At 53.9% G+C, this 21,231-nt stretch overlaps 1 protein-coding gene across 11 annotated transcripts in view; it reads right to left on the minus strand.

Annotated features, from left to right (window-relative positions):
* The window catches only part of SCN5A (sodium voltage-gated channel alpha subunit 5), a 102,626-nt gene that overhangs the window by 58,319 nt on the left and 23,076 nt on the right, over positions 1–21,231 (minus strand). For 8 of the 11 annotated variants that reach the window (XR_012430984.1, XR_012430983.1, XM_065540364.2 and 5 more), the window contains exons 4-10: positions 16,974–17,063; positions 15,439–15,567; positions 8,321–8,412; positions 4,309–4,539; positions 2,717–2,780; positions 1,254–1,395; positions 539–736 (exon numbers count right to left, since the gene is read on the minus strand). Coding sequence is in view for 9 of the 11 variants with exons in the window: in XM_065540364.2 (XP_065396436.1) it covers positions 539–736; positions 1,254–1,395; positions 2,717–2,780; positions 4,309–4,539; positions 8,321–8,412; positions 15,439–15,567; positions 16,974–17,063 (946 nt within the window). In the remaining 2 variants the exon portion in view is untranslated. Of the gene's footprint in view, positions 1–538; positions 737–1,253; positions 1,396–2,716; positions 2,781–4,308; positions 4,540–8,320; positions 8,413–8,552; positions 8,645–15,438; positions 15,568–16,973; positions 17,064–21,231 lie in introns of all 11 variants that reach the window. The other 3 variants (XM_065540366.2, XM_015445677.4, XM_005546677.4) reach the window with 1 other exon arrangement.

The following is a 21,231-nucleotide window of genomic DNA, read 5'->3' on the forward strand; positions in this document are numbered from 1 at the left end:
ACCATGTGGGGGACTGGGGACGGCTAGGGCAGCATTGTCAGTGCTTATTTTCTGAGACAGCTCTGTTCTCTGACACTGGACCTTCTTCACTACCCCACCAGAAGGCATCCCTTGACCGGAATAAACTATGTGCATGGACACACGGATCTCTTATCCAGCATGCACTGTGCTCACCGAGACCATCTTCACCCAGGAGCTACCACCCAGCAGGCACCATTTTTACCCAGCTGGCGCCACTTTCATCTGGAAGACAGGATGACCATAGGAACAAGTTTACCCAGCACAAGCCCCACTCATAGGACCCACCTTACCCAGCAGATGTCACTTTTACCTGGTAGGCTCCTCACTAACAGGCATGTCTTAACCCAGCAGGTTCCAAATTTTTACTCAGCAGATACCACATTCACAGAAAATACCTTTACCCAGCAGGGACTGCACCATGCCTGCAGGCACCAGCTTTACCCAGCATATACCCCACCTATAAGCACCCACAGTCAGGTGAGGGCTTAGAGGCTCCTTGGTGGCACTGCTCACCCACCTCGTGTTCTTTCTTGAGCATTTCCATGGCCTCCTGGAAGCGCTTTTCCTTCTCCTCGGTCTCAGCGATGGTGGCTTGGTTTTGCTCCTCATAGGCCATGGCGACCACGGCCAGGATCAGGTTCACCAGGTAGAAGGACCCCAGGAAGATGACAAGCATGAAGAAGATCATGTAGATCTTCCCTGCAGACCTGAGGGTCTGGGGGAGCAAGGGGGCAGAGGTCACCCTCACTGGGGCCCCTACTGGGTTATGGCATTTCCAAGTCACCTGGTCTAGTTGTACCAGGCGTTCAAATAGCCATAGCCTAGGGAGGAGGGTAGAGATGTCCCACCTATAGAGAGGGACATGTACTGACCTGCAGAGAATGACCTGCACACAGTGGGGCTGTGTCCCACCCAAGGAGGGAGGCAGAATGTCTCACCCAACTCAGGGCATGCTGTGCCCACAGAGGGAGAATATTCCATCCTACAGGGAGAAAGAGTGTCCCACTCACAGAGCAGACAGCATCCTATATGAAGGGACTGGTGCTTCATCACCAGCAAAAAGAAAGTTCCTTTGCTTGCGGATCCCTTCTCCCTCAGAAGCAAAGGTCCTTGTCCCCTGTCCCCTCCAAAGCTCTCACCAGTGGGGAGGCTGCTGGGGCCGCTTCTGGCTAGTCACTCGTGTAGCCTGGACCCTGAGCCCACAGTTGCTGTCCCTCTGTGGGCACACACACCTGCTGATAGAGGCGCTCCCAGCAGTCCTGCGTCATCAGGCGGAAGAGTGCAAGAAAGGCCCAGGCAAAGGAATCGAAGCTGGTGTAGCCGTGGTCAGGGTTCTCGCCTGCCTTTAGGCACCGGTAGCCCTCGGGACATGTCCTGCAGCCACACACAGAGACTTTGTTCCATGCTGTCAGGGGTCTGCTGCCCTTGAGACCCTTGCTGGGCTGGACTTGTCGCCCTGGGCAACCCAGTGTATGCCCCACTGCTCTGTGAAGCTGAGCTTCACAAGCCTAGTGCCACATGGCTGGATCCTGCCTCCGTGACTTTGTTCGTGCGTGCCTCCCACTGGGACACTATCTTCCTCTTTACCTATCTGTACTCTGCTAGGCCTAAATCAAGCTCCCTTCTGCCCATATGACACACCATCCCCAGCTACTATTAAGTTGCCTCTCCTCACAGAGAGGAAGCATGCAAGCCTGGCTCATGTCTCTTCCTCTGCCCGTCTACCCCATGAGGAGTTGAGTACAGCACGGGCATGGGGAAGAGCAGGGTTGGGGAGAGCAGTGAGCCTCGGCTGAGCTGAACGGGATGAGCCCAGGGCAAAGGCAGGGCCATGGGGTTGAGAAATGATTCTGGAGGGGATGGGTTGGGGCTTGGCCATGTCAGGAGCCCATTTGCACAACTGTGCACACAGTCACTGGTTCAGTGAGGCAGATCCACAGTTCACAGAGCTGGAGGTGATAGCCTCTCTCCCAAAGAGGAAATGCTGGTCTGGAGTCATGTGTGCATGTATGTGTGTGTGATACACACACACATACACACACACACGGACTTAGCAAGTGGATGGATGCATCCAAGGGACCTCTGTGTCTTGTTAATGTCCCAAGACCTTTCAGACAATCTCTTTGGTGACAGGAAGGAGGCAACAAACTTGGTACTTCTCCTTTGAGGTGACCCTCTGTGACCCCCTTCTCCAACACTCCATGGCACTGTCACACTGATCCAGACCCTGGTGTGCACAGGGCCCTGGAAGCTGCACGTGGCTACTGGGGCATCTCAAGGAAAGTCCAGGCTGCTGGGGAAACCACATTCACTCCAAGAGACAGCTCAGCAGCGAGGGAGGGAAGACTGGAGCTGGAGGGAGCAGTTCTGGGGAGCTTCTGGAAGGGATGGAGTTGGGGGTGGGCTGGCTGGGGGGCTGTAGAAGGCATCCCGAGCTATCCCGCAGTCCCAGCCCACCTTCAGGGCTCCGTTAGCTCTCCCTGCAGCTCTGTCCCTGACCTTTCTCCAACAGCTGTCTCCTCTGTGCTGGGGGCAAGGTGGGAAGCTGGGGAAGGGTCCTGGCAGGGAAGGGAGACAAAAGAAGGCCTCACTGTCCCTGGGGTCAGGGCATCAATAGAAAATAGAATCAGTTGAGAAAACACCAGGAGACTCCCCTGTCAGGACAAAGAGACCTGGGGCGGTGGGTGCCACATACCCAGCGTCAGAGCTGTTCCCACACAGCAACACGTCGGAGGTGCCGTTCTTGAGCAGGTAATTTTCTGTAAGAGAAACATCATGCTGGTGAGGGGCACGCTGGCCCAAAAGTTTCTCCCTTGCATCCAGGGTTTTGGGGAGGTGGAGACCTCACTAGTGGTCTTCATTCTTCTCTGCCCCTTCCCTGCCCCTACCCTCTGCCTGGCCAGGCTTCAGGCAACTCTGGCTGTGCCTCTGGCCTTCCTCCTGCTCCTCTGCAGACATCCTGCTGCCAGTGTCCCCATGCTCTCAGAAGACACGGGAAGCCTTAGGCAGGGCCTCAGCTGTCCCCACAGGAAGCTTCTGCACCCCACCCGAAACCACTCAGGGGGCCCACCAAGGTCAGGAGGCAAGGGTCTGGGCAGAGTTCCAGCTTGGCTGCCGAGTCACCATGGGGCCTTGGCCGGCTACTGCCCAATTCTGTACTCACTTCCATCACATAAAATGGTAGAAGTGATGTCTGCCATAGTCACCATGCTAATGCTGTGGTCTGTTTGGATGGAGCTGCACCAAACAGGACTGCCTGTCTTGTCCTCTCCTCTCTGTGGCAGTCATCAGTCCCCAACACTCACCATTACCTGGCTTTGTCTTAGGCGACAGTTGTCAAAGCGTGGTCCTCGAACCATCATCATCAGTGTCAATTGGAAACTGCTCAGAAATGCAACTTCCTGACTGCCACCCAGACCTACTGACTCAGAAACTCTAGGGGTGGTGGGGCCCAGAAATCTGTTTTCCAGAGCCTTCTAGGTGACTTGGGTGCACATGGAAGTTTTAGAACCACTGTTATGAGGCCACTGCTGAACTACTCACTGAGTGTCTATGTTTCGTTTTCCAAAGTGGACTGCTGGTGTATGTAAGAGGCCCTAACCTCAGAATGGCCCTCAGAGTCATTCTGGCCCAGGGTCCTGTGGCCTGGAATCTGGCCTCGCAGCAGCATGTACCTCTGAAACAGACCAATGGCTCTCGTCAAGAGTGGTGCTGGCCCTCAGCCTGGAGAATGGAAGTGTGAGCCACAGGGCGGTGAAACAACAGAGGGGCTCACACAACTTGGCACAATCACTGGGCTTGTTCCAACTCCCTTGCAGGGTTCTGGGGTACACGTACATGGAATTAGCATCCTGGCAAGGAACACTGATGTCAACCGGGAGATCTCCATGCCAGCTAGGTGGGGCTTCACTCTGAAGCCTCATCAACTACTCCGGCTCCGTGTCCAGCCCTTTCCTAAGCTGACAGTCTGTGGGCAGGCTGGTCACCTTGCCATTGCAACACTCTAGGGTCAGTCCCATCTCCAAATGCTGCAGCTGCTCTTACCCCAGCTGGCCCTCCATCTAACTCCGTACTTCCCACTCCTCAAGCATCGCCTCCCCATCTAGCCTGGGAAGTCACAAGGCAGGCCCTAAGTCTGCTCCCCATCTGTCCTCTGTCTGGGTCTCTGGGGGATCAGACAGGGCTCGAACAACCCTGGAGGCCTGCCCGCTGGTGACGCATGTGTGGGAGGTGACCCCGCCCTGCTGGTCTCGCAAAGCCTTCCCCAGCTGCAGAGAGAGTTCGCACCTGGATCACTGAGGTAAAGGTCCAGGGATTCCCACACCAAGCCATCGGCCTCCACGGAGCCGTTGGTGCCGTTGAGCGCTGTGAAGTTGCGCACGCACTTGTGCCTTAGGTTGCCCATGAAGAGCTGCAGGCCGATGAGGGCAAAGACACTGAGGCAGAAGACCGTGAGGACCATCACATCAGCCAGCTTCTTCACAGACTGAATCAGGGCCCCCACGATGGTCTTCAGCCCTAGGGAAGGCAAGAACAAGCATGGGGTCACCCAGGGGTGCTGAGCTCTGTGCTCCACTGGTGGGGGGCTGGGCCTGAGATGAGCTGGGTTGGGACCTGAGTAGGCAACCAGAGGTGGGGACAGAATAAGGGCGGCTTCTCCTGGGCTTGGAGACCCAAGCCCCACTTTCCTCAGCAGTTGAGATTCTGTCTTGATTTCCCTGGGCAGGAGTCTAGGCTGGCTTTGTAGTTTCAGAGGGAACCTGCTCCTCTTTGCTGCCCACCAGCCAAATATATGGCATGGGCATGGAAAGTGCTGTTTTCTTGAGAAAACACATACTCAGAGCATCACCCCCTTTGGCTGATCTGAAGGTGTGCCAGACCTACCCCTTTTAATGTAGTCCATGGAAAAGGAGATGGAGGCAATGGAGGGGCTTCAGCCTTGATCCTGAGATGGGGAGAAATAGAGCCATTCCTGCTGGGGTTCCCCCTGCCCCACAGCTGGGATTGGTTCTATTTGATGCACAGGGAGTGTGGATTGTTTGGAGGAAACTAGGGGCCCAGGGTCTCATTGGGTAGGGGCTAGGGGCTGTGGTCGGGTGTGTGCTGGGGGCTCTGGGTGAGGGTCTGGCAGGGTCATGGTAGGTGATGTCTAAGGGGCCTGCGCTGGCTCAGGCCCACCTTTAGGGAAGGTTCAGAAACAGGGCTGACCTGCATTGCATCTTCCCACTTACCCTGTCCCTCTAGGACCTCCCCACGCCCCCATCCATCCCATTCTCCATAGCTGAGAGGCTGTGATCTGTTAGTTGCACAGCCTAGCTCCCTGCAGAAGCCAGCACCACATAGCAGAATGACAGAAAAGCATGTGTAGACACCAGTCTGGCCCTTAGCGACTGTCCTAAGACAAGTGCAAGCAGAGCATGGGGAATGAGGGGGATCCTCTGCCAGCAGCAGGGCCCTGCCCCTCATGCCCCTGTCCCAAGCGGCCAGATCTCAGATTAAGCTCCATCCATCCACTGTCCCGCTGGTTAATGTGTTAGGAGCATCTGTGGCTTCTGTGCCTGCTGCTGCTGGGCCTGTGACCCACAGGCAAGGAGGCCATGGTGGGCAAATACAAGATGGGGAGACGATGACCTCCCCATGGTGCCACTGACACTGCTGCCTGCCCAGCGCTCAGAGGCACTCAGCCTTCCTTGTGGAAATCGTCCTGGCAGATGTTGGCAACTGCCTGGGCAGTGGGTGGACCTCGCAGGTCTGGGCCCAGAGTAGTGGTGGTGGTGGGATCCACAAGCTCTTCATGGTCCAGTGCTCCTCATCTGTAACGGAGCTTCCTGTACCCTTTGGTGGGTTTACTGGGCTGGACACCTGCATGTCTCGAGGGGAACGAAGTGAAGACTGATGGACAGCAGCTCTAATACCCAAACTGGTCTCTGCCTCAATTGTTAGGCTAAAGTCTCTTTGGCCTGAAGTATCCCATTCAAGGCCAGCAAAGTACCCCCTGACCTGGTCTGTGGACATAGTGGCCAAGGATAACTCACCCCTTTGAACATTTCTCATACTGATGATAGATTTCACTTCTGGCAAGAATGGTTGCAACAGAATTGCAGGATTCTTTCTGAAAAGACCCAGGAAGGGATGCGCCCCAGTATATCAACTGGGAAATCCTCCTGCCACTGAATTAACGGGCTGGGTGGAAGAGCCCTTGGAAACCACCAATTCTGATTTCACTCTCATTTTATGGAAAAGCGACTTGAGTCTAGAGAGGACTAGGGCTATTTCAGACTCAGATCAGAGGACACCTCCTCCCGAGAGCCTTCCATAATGCCAACCACAGCATTTTTCTATTGGCCACTTTCAGAGCCTGCTGGCTCACTAGGTTGCTGGCAGCTCTGAAGAGGTCCCATGGAGCTAGGCTGAGATTGGTGGGCTTCCTCCTTTTCCCCAGGACAGAGAAATATTTCCCTTTGTAAATGTTTCTTATAAAACACACCAGGAATATGCCTTAAGTCCTGCGGTCAGTGTTTGTCTACTTTGGTGGGGTGTGTGCTTGTGAGGCCGTCCCCTGGCCCTAGAGGAGAGACCATGTGGTTTCTGAGTCTATGCATGCCAAGGCCCACGATGTCTGTCTCAATGCAGGTGGCTCCGTGGGACTGAGCGGGAGCAGACTGTCCCCTTGCTACTGGCCCTTGGCAGGGGTCTGGGCCACTTGTAGGAGCCCTGGGGGAGATGCGGCCCTTACAAACAGTGGGTTTAGAGGTTAGAAAGCTCAGTGTGAACATAGCATAACTGGGGACTCCTCTGGCAAGATAACTAGCCCTACCACGGGGAGTCCAGATTTCTTACTGGAGCTTAGAGCAGTGCTTCTGACTCCTTGGGGGCAACATAGCTCAAAGCAGGCAATAGGCCTGGGAGCCACCAGGTTCCACATCAGGAGTGGATGTAGCCATCTGGTTCAACCGATCCTCCTGTCAGCTCTCACACCTCCCCAGAATGATGGCATGCAACCTATTTCCAGCCGCCTTCTTCTTCTTCTTCTTTTTTTTTTTTGAGACAGAGTCTCATTAGGTTGCCCAGGCTGGAGTGCAGTGGTGTGATCTCGGCTCACTGCAACCTCCACCTTCTGGGCTGAAGCGATTCTCCTGCCTCAGCCTCCTGAGTAGCTGGGATTACATGAGTGCGCTACCATGCCCAACTACTTTTTCTATTTTTAGTAGAGACGGGGTTTCACCATATTGGCCAGGATGGTCTTGAACTCCTGACCTCAAGTGATCCACCCGCCTCGGCCACTCAAAGTGCTGGGATTACAGGCGTGAGCCACCGCGCCCGGCCAAGCTGCGTTTTTAAAAGAAGTGCCTCCCCCAATTCTAAGTGTGGCTGCTTTTGGAAAAGACTTCTGGAATGAACCTCTGGGCACTGCCCCTCCAGAGCAAATTCCTCCAAACAGGAGGAGCTTTGAGTCTGGGGAGAGGGAATACAAACTTAGGACAGGAATGTCTCCTGGGTGGAACTCAGCTTCAGCACCGGCACATCGCACAAGCAGGCTCAGAAATCACAAGTCTTTTCAGAGTTTTCCTGAATGGATGGGTGGAATGATTTCTAGAGAGGTCATCTGGGCCTAGGAGATTTCCCAGATGCAATTGCCAACATCTGTCAAGGAGAATTTCTTCCTGAGGCTACCATGCATGGTTTGCTAAACCTCTACCGCACCATGCAGCGAGGGCTGTTAGACACCAAGGCCCGATGATGCCTGTCCACAGATTACACTTTGTTTCGCAAAATGGGGCTGGGGCTCTGGCCCTACTTATATCACCAGATGGGGCACAAGGCGGGCCGAGGCACTCAGTCATGAAAGACCATGCTGGAGTTTTCCTCTTTCATTCCAGGTGTGTATGGGGGTTCCCACAAATGCATTTCTTTTGGTTTCCTCATCAGAAGCTGACATTTCAGGCTGAAGCAATTCATGTAAAACTTTTAGCTATTCAAATAGCTGAGTGTGGTTTGGAAAAGTAGTCCACTATCTTGGAAAAAAATTGGGTTCAATGTGGGCCCCACCGTGGGGTGCTCTGTGCCCCCTGGTGTCTGTGAGAGTGGGCTTTGCTGCGGTGGGCAGCCTGAAGCCCATTCTGAGGCTCCAGGGGGACAGGCATGTCCACTGCCACTAGCCCCTGGCACCTGAGCCCTAGGAAAGGTATTCTGGTGACAGGCACATTTGAAGGGCCTTCTGGAGGGTTGCCTTGGCTCCCAGGTGGCTGGAAAGGCCCAGGCGTATCCCTCCAGCCTTGGCGTTTAACCTGATTTTCACCTGAAATGACTGATATAGTTTTCAGGGCCCGGAGGACTCGGAAGGTGCGTAAGGCTGAGACATTGCCCAGGTCCACAAATTCAGTTGTGTATCTGTAACAAGGGAAATTCACACACGAGACAATGACAACACGCCAATAGGAGACACACAGTCAGAGGAGGAAAGGGGGTGGGGAAGACAGAGAGAGAGTCACTTGTAGCTGAGATCTGAGAGGCAAACCTGGGCATCTTACCTGGGATAACTGAAATAGTTTTTAGAGCTCTCAGGACTCTGAAAGTTCGAAGAGCCGACAAATTGCCTAGTTTTATATTTTCTGATACATACCTGCAGAATCAAACCACAGTTATTGGGAATTACAAAGCAGAACCTCCGCCTGCCCTCCCCGACCAGCCCTCTCCCTTGGCCCCCTCCCATGGGGGTGCGGGGCAGTGCTGTGGATAGCCCAGGACCTCCCTCAGGTTTTCTTCTGGATTTCAACCCTCCTAACACAGGACTTCAGCTTCAGTGCCGTAAGGATGTCCACACGGCAAGCTTCCCGGCGACTCTTTTGGTGATGGTGCCATGGATAACTGGTGCTAGGAGGCAACCACTTTGCCACTCTCTCCACACCACTGGGATCCATGACATGAAGCCACATGTGGGGTCTGGGGCTGGGGACACATCAGAGTGAAGAGAGAAGCCTGTTTTCCAAGAGGCTCAGGTCAGGTGATACAGGAAGCAAGTGCTTTTCTGGTCCTAGTTTTGGTCTACATCTTCTGTGGAACCTCCATCTGTTGATCAGCTTGTGCCTGGCTCAGAAGTCCTTGAAGTCACGAGGCGGAGGTGGCCTGAATACTCATTGGAAAAAACAGAGTTCCCAAGACAGAGGCGCTGGAAGATGGGAAGAGAGGTTGCCTGAGTTCTTCAACTACTCACAGGCAAGGAGCAACCCAAGAAGAGAAAAGGGCAGGATGAGGGGCCCCAAGGCAGTGGAGTGCCTTCCCAACAAGTCTACCGGTCCCACCCCCAGACCCTTGGTATCTTCCAGGGATGGCTCTGGATCTCCACCGGAGGACTGGCCTCCAGAGGCAAGATGCCCTTCCTGGGGTCTGTCCTACTTGGGTCCGAGCGAGGCTCAACAGGGTGAGCGGCTGTGGGCCCCCTCCTGGAACTTGGACAGTTGCTGATCCGTGGCCTCCACAGGGACAGGAGAAAGAAGGTGGTCGCTGGCGGGCAGGGACCTGCCCAAGCAGAGCATGAGAACATGCAGTAGATGGGCCACATGACCACGAGGACCATGGACAGTGTGTAACCAAGGCCATCGGGACAGTGGCAAGTGACTTGTGACATTTAATCAAAGGCTTTGCATCCAGGGTGTGTGACATTTAACCGAAGGTGTCTGGTGTTTAACAAAGGACACTGGACTCGGGATGTCTGATGTTTAACCAAGTGCGTCTGACGCAGGTGTCTGAGTGATGTCAGACATAGGACGTCAGCCCTGTGGCTCTGGGTGAGTGCAAGGGTGGGCTGGCACTGTTGCCAGACTCACTCTGCTGGGCAGTCTGGACCTCCAGGCCCTTCCAGTCTGCTCCCAGCTTCCCAATTCCCCTTCGGGCTTTGAATATCTACAGGAAAGAACTTGGCCAGCTGAGTCAAGGGGCTTAATGCCCTGGGGTCCATAGGTCCAGCTCTAACTGACACTGGGTTGACAGCAGATTTCTCTACGTCCACTGGAGGAGCCCCTCCATCTTCACATGGCCCTATGCACCACGCTGATCTTTCCTTACTCACAAAGCCCTACACAGATGATGTCAGCAGACACATTGCCAAAGCTTGCTTTCCTCTGGCGACACCAGACCCTTTCTGTGGTGTGGTTTCCATTCCATCTCCTGTATTCACTTCAGCATGTACATCTTTCTCCAGTGTGGCAGTCAGATGCAGTCCCATCGTCTGCTGGGGAGCAGAAGTCACTGTGCTTGTTTTGGTCCACATACACCTGCTAATTTGATCCAAGGTCCCTCTCAACTTCTGAGAGCTATTCCATTCTCCATGATGGCTCAGACCCTAAGGCCTCTGTCCCACATTCTTCTCTCGGTCTCTCTCCAGACATGGTGCTGCCACAGGACTTTCTGGCTGAGCCTGGGATATTGCTGACATTGCCATCCCATGGAAACCACGGCTCTGGCCTGCTGGAGGCTCTGGGCTCCTTTTTTGGTTGCTGTTCTACCAACTGTGCCTGGGGACAGCAGCTCCCCTTGCCCAGGATACTGGTTTCAAGGCTGTCTCTTCTAATTACAGGGAGTGAGTGGAATACTGTGCAGGTCAGAGAGGGAACCAACCGTCCTTGCTTCCCTCCTGTCCCTTACAGACCCAGTCTGTCCCCTGGTGTCTCCATTGAAAACTCTGCCTATCTCTAGCTTAGATTCTGCCTATCTTTGCCTGTCCTGGGGTGGAACCTGCCCCCAGCACAGTGTCCCCAGCACAGACAGTGCTTGGCCTCCATTCATTGTCTGCCTTCTAGGCAGCTGGTGTCCCAAGGTGACAAGGACAGCTTAGTGACAGAATAAGGGAGGACCATATCTGTGCTCCTGGCAGGCTTGCAAAGCCAGCTGAGTGGCTGGAAATAGGAGTGCAGCTGGTGGCCGTGTGTCTGTCTGGGAGAGCAATCATGAGTTAGAGGAAGTCTTAAAAGAGGACTTGCAGGGTAAGGGTGTGGAATGTCTGGGACCATGTTGGTGACATGGTGGGCTGTTGCCTCTCTTATTCCACCCAGATCCCCACCGAGGCCTCTTTTGGGTCCTCTGAGTGTGGCAGGGCAGGAGGAATGCTTGGTATGACACAGGGCCAGTTGCAGAGGTGGCAAGTGTGGGGTCACGTGAGGAGACAGAGCATTGCCCCTCTCAGGCTGGCAAAACTCTCCTCCAAGCCAGTCTGCTCCTTCAGTGATGGCTAAGCTGCTGACCAGGGGCAGACCGCTGGACAACAGACAGGGGCAAAAAGAGCAAAGGGTGGTGGGTGAGAATCCTATCCCATCACCAGCCCCAGTGCAGGGAAGCCTTCTTCCTGCCCACCCTTATCTTGAGATGGTGAAGCCCACGCCGTTAGTGACTGCAGGAATTGCCACCCTCCTCTCTGCCCTCCTCCCTTCCCCTCCAGGTTTGGTTTCCATAACAACCCCAGGAGGTGGGAGGCTGTGCTAACTAGCAGGTAATGCCCTTCTGTGAGTGGGGCCACAGGAAGAGCTCTGGCTGGAGGGCTGCAAGCTGAGCCTGGCAGGCTTCCCAGCACCCTGCCCCAGACCCTCCCACAGCCTCTAAATCAGTGGGGTGGAGGATCACCCCAGCAGAAACATCAGACTCGGCATGCCTCTCCCATCCATCCCATGGTTTGGAGTTGAGAGACTTGGTTTTAGTCTCAGCATTGCTTCTGATTCAGTCTATAACTTTGGACAAGTGTGAGGTTCTCTGAGCCTCAGTTTCTCCATCTGTGTAATGGAGGTCAGATGGAGGATTTCACTGAATGGAATGTTTCCCTTCACTCAAGTCTCCTTTGATTATCCTGGAGTCCCTTGTTACTGAACCATTGCATCTCTAAGAGAATGCATTTCAAATGCAGTAATTAACTGGTTTTCACAAGCCAGAATCCCCATCAATCGAAGCTGCCAGGCCAGGCCAGCCAAGGGCCCAACAGCTGATGTGCCAATAGGTCACACAGCCCTTTGGGAAGTGGATGTGCCATTTCTGTGAGGTGCTTGGAAACATGGAGAGTGTCTGAGCTTCTGAGGCTGAGTTCTGCCTTGTCAGCCCTGGCCCTGGCACACAGCGAAGGCAAGCAGGTTTTGGCGAGGAAGGCACACCTGCTTTGTGACTCCCAGTGGAAGAAGTGGTTTGGAAATGAAACCAGGATTCTCCCAGGAGACAGGGCAGAAGACTGCTTAAGGGCCTGAGGTCACTCAGGGCATCTCCCAGAGACACAGCTTGAGCCAAAGCTTGGGCCAGGGCAATGACTTCCTGGGATCTGGGGCTGCCTCTGTGGTGACATTGTCTTGCCCAGGCTCCAGGTTGGGGAGCTAGGAAAGGCTCAGGCAGATGCTATATCCTCTCCTGCCCGAAGCCACCTTCCTTCCTGTGACACTCAGCCTCAGGACCCCATGGATTACTGCTTCCCACCCACAGGGCACCCCAGGGCCCAGCCTGGCAATCTTACTCCATTCCCAAGTCAGTGCAACCTCCTCGGCTCTGACATGAAAAGTTCTCCCTCTCTCTGAGACTTCAGATGTGCCCCCCCACTCTGTTCTCAGCTGATGATCCAGCTTCTTACTTCACTGAGAAAACAGAAGCAATCAGAAGAGAAATTCCTTTCTCTTTCATCATCAACTCTATCAATCTACCTCCATCTCCACCTGAAATTCTGCCTTCCCCGCTCTTCAGGTTGACGCTCCCCCTTGGCACTGGATTCCCAACCTCTTGGGCCAGCTCAGGGGCTTTGCTCCTGCAATCCCCTTGCTCATCTACATCATCTGGCATCCCCTCTCTACTGGATCATTTTCACCAGCCTGCAAAGATACCCCCCTTCTTTAAAAGCCCTCCCTTGATTGACCCACATTCCGCACGGACCACCACACCATTTTCGGTCCCATGTTATAGCAATCCCCACAAAATAGATGTCTCTACTTGCCACACCTCCTCTCCTCCCACTCTCTCTCGAACCCTCCTTAACCAGGTGCATGTCCTTTTTCTCCACTGGAATCCCTCTTGTCAAGGGCACCAGTGACCTTCCCACTGTGAAATCCTATAGTCCATTCTTAGTCATCACCTTCCCCAACCTCCTGGTGGCAGGTTTCCATTGGAATCACATTCCTTCCTAGACATTACCCTCTTCTGATTTGCCTCTGCCCTCCAGTCTTCTCTCTTGGCCTCCAGATGTTGAAGCGTCCCACAGTACATTCAGGCTACAGGTTACACTCATGCCTAGGTGATCTCATCTGGTCTCCTGGCTTTAAACACCATCTGTATCCCCACGGTTTCTAAATTTATACCTCCACCTTAGACCTCTTTCTTGAACCCTATACTGGAATATCCAGTTGCCTACTCAATATCTCACCCTGGGTGCCTTCAAATGTCATACATCCCTAACTGGATTTTTGATTCTCTTCCTACTTCAGCTAGTGCCGCTCTCTCCAATTTTCCATTTCAACCAATGGGAACACCGTCCACCCAGCAGCTGCTCAAACCAAAAACCACCTTGGGGGCCTCCCATCAGCCCTACCTGCAAAATATGTCCAGAATCTGACCAGGTGCTCCCCTTCTCCACTTGGTCCTTGGTTCCAGTCACTATCTTCTCTCTCCTGGCTACCAAGATATAGCCTCCTAACTACTCCGTCTTTCTCTACCTTCTCCAGTCTGTGGTCCACACCATAGCTGGGGAAGTCTCTACAGAATGTAAAGCAGGTCACAGCTCTGCCTGTTCTTACACCCCAGTGACTCCCATCACACCTGGCTTTTACCACAATCTGTCCTCCATCCCACTACTCTGCAACTTCATCTCCCGTCACTCTTTCCTTGCTCGCTCAACTCCACCCAGGCCTAAATCCATACTGGGTTTGGGGCAAGTGATGTTGTCTCTCAGAGTCAGTTTTCCCACTTGTAAAATGGAGGGCTAGAGTTGGCTCACAAATAGTATACCTAGAAACAGAGATTCTGATGCATTTTCCCACTACCAGGTTCTCCATCTAGTTTGAAAGTGCCCCATTCACCAGGGTATAGCTTCCCTCTTTGTCCTCTCTCCCCGACAGCATGGCTGAGCTCAGGGCTGTTTATGCCTGGGGTTAAAGGCTGTCTTCAACAGGTAGATTCAGGCATTCCAAGCATCCTAGAAAGTGAGAGCTGAACTGAGCTTCTGATACCACAGCACCCAACACTATCCTTTCACATGTTGGGAAACTGAAGGTTTGCAAGGGCAGGGGGTATGAGACTCACCAGCTCTGCTCCTTGCTGAGGTGCAGTGCTCAACCCTGCACACACTAGGTCCTCTGCTTCAGAAAGGCTTTTTTCTTTTTTCTCGAGACAGTCTTGCTCTGTTGCCCAGGCTGGAGTGCAGTGATGTGATCACAGCTCACTGCATCCTTGACTTCACAGGCTCAAGCGATCCTCTCTTGCTTCAGCCTTCCGAGTAGCTGAGACTGCAGGTGTGCGCCACAATGCCCTGCTAATTCTTGTGTTTTTCATAGACATGGGGTCTTGCTATGTTGCCCAGGCTAGTATTGAGCTCAAGTAATCTGCTCACCTCGACCTCCCAAAGTGCTGGAATTACAGGCATGTGCCACTGCACTCAGCCTTCAAAAAGGCTTTGGTGGCTGAGCCTCTGATCACGACTTCTGCAGATGTCCCATCAGAACCCAGCATCTGTTCCCTGACACTTCCATGGTGGAGTGCAGCCTCAACACTGACCCCTCAGCAAGAGTTTCTCCTAGGCAAAGAGGCGGGGCCTCGGCCTGGGCTGCGGCAGGCCTGGGGTCACATTTACTTTCTGGCAGGCTCCCTGTGTTCTTGGCATCAGTTTTCTCACCCATAAAATGGGCTAAGCCATCCCCATGTACCCTACTTCTCTGGCTGGTGTGAGGATCCACTGTATTGTGTCAGTGGCCGGGTGCTTTAAAATGTGCCAAGCATTGAGTCTCTGGATGGAGCAAGCTGATGTGCTGGTGTGCCTGGTGCGAGTTCCTGGGGATGCTTAGTCACTTCTCCAGGCTCCTTCTCTTGACTGCAATTTCATTCTTAATCATCTTGAAATCCAGGTCACCATTTGCAGTGGGCCAGGGATTGAAATATTGTTTTCTCTTGGTGGAAAGAGCAGAGGATGCAAAACCAGAATCTTAATGGTGTCCCTGGAGCCCAGAGCTGCTGTGGAGCCCCAGGTGAGCCAGTAGGCCTGACCACCAAGGCCTGCCTGAGCCATCTCTCCCCACCAGGATGAGCTGAGGGCCTCCACCCTACCTTCCTCCAGCCTGTGTACAGAGCTGCATGTGGACTGCAGGGAGGAAGCCAGAAAGAGAGGGGTGGTCCGGGACCTGGGGTGTGCACACTCCACCCTAGTGTGGCCTGCATGGCATAGCACAGCATGGCAAACGAGATACTTACGCCATGACAATCACACTGAAGTCCAGCCAGTTCCATGGGTCCCGAAGGAAGGTGAACGCATGCAGGCAGAAGCCTCGAGCCAGAATCTTGACCAGAGACTCAAAGGTGTAAATGGCGGTGAAGGTGTACCTGGGCAGGAGAGGCCGATGGGGTTTCTCAGGGAGGCCTGAGCAGGCCAGGTTCTCCAGGTTCCCTACATGGTGCGAGCCCACACAGCTCCCTTCAACAGGGGCCATCAAACAGGGCTCTCTGCAATGCCCCCATGGTAGAGCTGGAGTTGGGGATGGAGCTTTGCTCTAAACATCTGGCTAACGAATCCATCGTCCAATTTGTTTATTCCATATTATCGTGTAACTGCCATGTGTCCATCTGAACTCTCTGTGTTCTCTCTCAGTTGTCTTAGTGGAAGAAGACCTCCTCCCAATCTCCTTACCCTAGCCCTGGGGGGCTGTGCATCTAACAGGCATACAGTGGCCACAGGGTCTGTGCTATAGGACATATACATGGACCCTCACCTCTGTTTGTGGGTCCTCAGCAGCTAGCAATGGGCCCAGTCAATCCTCAACTGCTTACAGGGTAGGTGGGTCCAGCTGTCCACCTTGGGCTTGAAGGGTGATGTTATAATGCATGGGGCTGGTGGGAGTTGGGGTGCTGTTCTCTCTGCCTAGGGCAGCCTGAAGAATCCAAAATGCCTGGATGCTAGGACTGGGGCCCCCAGGGCTGAAGCGGGATAGGACTGCATCCCAGGATTCAGAGCAGCTGCACGTACCAGCTGAGAGCACTGCTAGGATCTATGTGAACGTGGAGAACAACCAGGCAGGCTGCTTTGGGAAGAGAGGCTGCCCCAACATTCTGCTGGTCTCCTGAAAACTGCAGGCAAATGCAGTAAGCGCCTATCAAATCTGCTTAGAACCTCCAGGCAAGGTACTTTTGTTTGGGAAGAAAAGACCAGAAGCAGTTTCTGGAACTGTGCAAATGGTTATAGGAGGCAGGACTTGGGAAAAAAGGCAGCGGACTGTGTTACTGAAGTGGGGATAGCCCTGGGGCACCTCCTAGCTGTCCACTTCCTAGCTGCATGACATCAGGCCAGCTATTTCTCTAATTCTTAGTCTTATCTGTGGAATGGGGAAGGTGGCTGCCCCCACCCTACTGGGTGGCCATCAGGGTTAAAGGAGATGATGCTTATTGTTCTTATGACAGTGCCTGGCGTGTACAAAATGCTCGATAAATTATTATTATTTCAGAGCCTTCTCCAATGTCATCATTCCTCTTTAGGCAGAACAGGGAGAAACTCCCTGCTTTGCCAATCTGGAGAGCTTCCTCCCTAGAAGGCATGACTCAAATGAATGCCAGAAGTTGGCAGGACTGGGAAAGGCAAAAGAGGGTAGAAGCTGAGCCAAGGGCTGCCCCACCACCGCGGGTAAGTTCCTGGGCCTGGACACAGCCCCCTTCCGGGGCAGCTTCAGGAGCCATGGCATGGAATGGAAAGGAAGAGAGAGGGCCACATGGAGAAGAGGCCCTGAAGATTTACTTACTCGACATACTTGGTCCAGGGTGGAGGGTCGTGCTGGGCCATGAACACGCAGTTGGTGAGGATGGTGCACATGATGAGCATGCTGAAGAGCGTGTGTGGGGTCAAGGAAAGCGAGCAGTGCAGGCCGGCCACGCCACCACCGCTGGGGGGTCCTGCCCCTGGGAGTCATCACTGCCAGGACAGTGCTACCACAGCAATAAACAGGGTCTCCAAGGAGACACATTGGGGCTGTGACCAGTCCATGCCAACCCCCCTCCACCCAGGCTGGTCTCTGTCCCTTCCCCGGCACTGACAGCTGGCCCCCGGCCTGCTCCATGATACCTAATAGGCACCAGAGACCTGAAACCACACTGCTGGTAGGGTCTTGTGTGGAGGGAAGGCAGGAAAGGTGGGCCCTAGACCTCAAAGGCTTTTAACCGCAGTCAGGCGAGGGGCCCTGTCCTCAGTCACATAGGAGAGAAATGGGCATTTATAAATTGCTCCTCAGGGGAGGGCAAGGCCAGAGTGGCAGGGCTCTGAGTTCCCTCCCCGACTTCTAGGGGAGCAGCCCAGGCCAGGCTTTCTCTAGAAGTTCTCTCAGAATGCTCTGCTGCCAACCAACTGCACACCTGGCCAGGGCCTGCTACCCCTGGGGAGGCAGGGGACCGTTCCTCTGGCTGCTCCCTGCCTGTGTACCTACTCTTCAAGCTAGCCCTCTGCTCCACCTGGGAATCTCCTTCTCACCCTGCAGGAGCCCCTCAGCAGGACCCCACCCAACTCCCCAGCAGCCTGTCCTGCCTTTCTGGTAACACAGTGCTACCTCTGTGCCCTGCGGGCTTCGGGCACCCCTCTTTTAGCCATGGTGGCTCACTGAACGGCAATGTCCGTCTGTCTCCCATCACAAGGGAGTGCTTCCAATGCCAGAGCTGTGCTTCAGGTCGACTTGTGGGCTCTTGGCCTTGAACTGAACTGCCCAGGCCTTCTCTGACCCTGACTCTGGCTACAATTCCTAGCTGCTGCTTCAGGCTAGACAAAGCTCTGACCACCCTCCTCCACCTCTGCCTCACTTCTGCAAGGCCTGCAGAGGAACAAAGGGGCAGACTCTGGGCCTCCTGTGGGCTTCACCACCCCTTGGGGCCTGGCCTAGAGCAGGGACACTGTACTTCTCTCACAAATCCCTCCCCAGCCCCCAAGCACTCAACACCACGCCTGGCCTCAGCCCCATGTGCACAGCTGCCAAACTGGTGATTCCCTCAGGCCGCCCAGGAGCTGCAGTAATTGAGCTCCAGGGACTGCCTCTTTCCTCCCTAGCATAGCTCCACCTCACCCGACGGGGAGGCCGGTGCAGTCAGACCACAGACCAGGCCAGGCTGCGGTGCCGACTGCCCCAGCTAGGGACAGTGGGAAGGCCTCTCAGGAATCTAACCAGGTAGATGCCCTCCGTGCTGCCAGTCCTCTTCTAGGGAGTCAGGCAATCAGGAAATCAGCATCTCAAACCAGCCTCCAGTTTATAATTATCTAATTTCTCATCTGGGACGAGAGGGAATTAGGTTTTGGGAATCTCCCTTAGTCAAACGAGGACTGAGCCAACAGGACTGCTGGGCTCCAATGCCATGGTTCCAGGAAGACTTGGTTTCTCCCTGACCAGAAGGCATCACTTCAGGCCCTGGGGTCTCTCCATCAGTTTGGTATCTGTCCAGTCCTCTGTCTGTGTGAGGGTCTCCAGGGCCAGGCTTATGTCCCTCTCCAGCTTTCAAGGTAGGATCAGAAAATCATCTCAGTATCAGTACGCTTTCTCCCTTACACACACACACACACACACACACACACACACACACACACAAACACATACTGCCCACACGCGGGCTATGTGCCAAGGCTTTCCTCACTGGGCAGATGGTTAACAAGCCCCCCAACCAGCCTTTGTTCATCCCCACGGATCTACTGCTAAGCGTCTACTGAGGAGTCCAGGTGACTCCTAAAATATGCAAGCAATGATACCAAGAGTGAATATTTATTGAGCCCTTCCTAGGTACCAGAATTTGCTCTCCGTGTCCATCAGCTAATTCAATTTTCCCAACAACAATATGTGGTGCAGACTTTGTTTCCGTTTTAGGTGATGAGAAGACTGAGGCACAAAGAGGTTAAATTGAAGGTCACTGTGGTAGGCAGAATAACGCCCCTACCATCCCCAAGGTAGCCACGGATGAATCCCCGGAAACTGTGAATATGCTAATTTGTAGGACAAAATGAGACTGTGCAGACGTCATTAAATTAAGGATCTCCCGTGGCCTCCACGAGACAGGGTCTAGCTCTGTCACTGGGGCTGGAGTGCAATGGTATTATCATAGCTTACCACAGCCTTGAACTCTTAGGCTCAAGAGATCCTCCCGCCTCAGCCTCCTGAGTAGCTAGGACTACAGATGCGCACTACCATAGCCAGCTAATTTTTAATTTCTAATTTTTTTTTTTGTAGACACAACGTCTTACCACATTGCTTACGCTGGTCTTGAACTCCTGGGCTCAAGCAATCCTCCCACCTCGGCCACCCAAAGTGCTGAGATTACAAGTATCAGCCACTGTTCCTGGCCCTAAATTAAGGATCCTGAGGTGGGGAGATCATTCTGGCTTATCCAGGTAGACTCAGTGTAATCACAGGGGTCCTTTTAAGCGGAAGAGGGAGAGGCAGAGCTTTGTGACATGAAACTCAACCGGCCATTCCTGGCTTGATGATGAAAGGAGACCACAGACCAAGAATCCGGTGCAGCCTCCAGAGGCTGGAAAAGCCTCAGAAACACATTGTCCCCTAGAGCCTCCAAAAGGAGTGCAGCCCTGCCAACACCTTGAGTTTAGTCCAGCAAGAACCATTTTGGACCTCTGACTTCCAAAGTTGTAAGATGATAAATTTGCGTTGCTTTAAGCCACTGTGTTGGTGGTAATTTGTTACAGCAGTCCTGGGAAAGTACTCCCGGTACCAAGCTGATCAATGGCTGAGCCAGCCCGCACCCTGGCTCTCCTGATCCGGGCCCCACTCTGAGGCCCCATGCTGCACCACCTCTGCAAGATGACATTCAAGGCCACCTGGTCCACTCTCCTGCCTCCGGACTGGAGGGCCTGCATGAGTCATGCTGCTTCTGGCTCTCACGTGCCAAGCAGGTAAGCTATTCCACACCTGGCCTCTGCCACCCATGGGGCGGTATGAAAACCAAACGAGGTAAAGAGCACTGTCGAATGTGGGGAGACTACCGTACAGGAAGGAGGAAATTATTTGTTATTTGTAAGAGGAAATCCCACCTGAGCATGTGTATCTGGCTCTGAGTGGGAGCCAGGGGGGCAATGGAGCCATGTCCCCAAAACGCTCTGACATGGGATGTTATGAAAAAACCAGACAGGCCTCTGGCTGGGCTGGGCAGGAAGGCTTCCTGGAGGAGGCGTTTAGATAAGCACCAAGGCTGGCCAGGGTTGCTCCGGCAACCAGTCAGCCCAGTTGGTCATGGTGAAGCAGCGTGGGCTGAAGGCTGGGTGGTGGACTCCTCTCGATAGAGCCAAGTCCCTCTAGGGGAACCACTCACAGCTCTCCTTAGAGTGGGGAACAGGCCCCACTGCAGGGAGCAGTGGTGTGAACAGGCTGCCTTGTACTACAGGACTTGGCTGGACCCAGACAGAGGTGAGTGAGAACTTGAACACCCAGACTCAGGGAAGAGCCAGGGTACACAGCCCTCTGAATCCCACCAGTCAGGGCCTGGGTCCCATGGTGGGCAAGGACAGGAGCTATCTACCTGGGTTTTATCTTTTCCAGACACAGCAATGGCTTAGGGTGACGTGTAGCAAGCTCTTGTCTCTCTGCCACTTCACTGCTCAAAATCCTTGCCTGGTTCCCATGGCCTTGAGGACAGCACTTGCACAATTGTCAGTCCTTCTTCTGCATATATGAGATCTCTTCCTTCCTAGACTGAGCCCCTGGTCCATATGACTCTGCCTAAAGCATACCCAGGTCCCCCATGGCGCCCAGCATGTAGCCAACACCAGAGAGATGAATCAACTGAACTCCTGGCCGGGGCACACCTGTTTGCACTGCCTCGTAATTTCAGGCTGATGATTGAGCTGGTCCCTTGTGTGGGCTGAGGCAAACGCCAGCTCTCCAGGTCTATGCTCGGCTGAACATCTTCAATCTTGTCATGTCATTGTCCCCAAACACCCAACTCCGAGGCTCGTGATTAAAATGCCAGCAAGGACTGCCTGAGTTGTAGGGAATGCCTGACACTTGGGCTGCCTAAGTC

Source organism: Macaca fascicularis, chromosome 2 (genome assembly GCF_037993035.2).
Source record: "Macaca fascicularis isolate 582-1 chromosome 2, T2T-MFA8v1.1".
In the NCBI taxonomy this organism is placed as follows: Eukaryota; Metazoa; Chordata; class Mammalia; order Primates; family Cercopithecidae; genus Macaca; species Macaca fascicularis.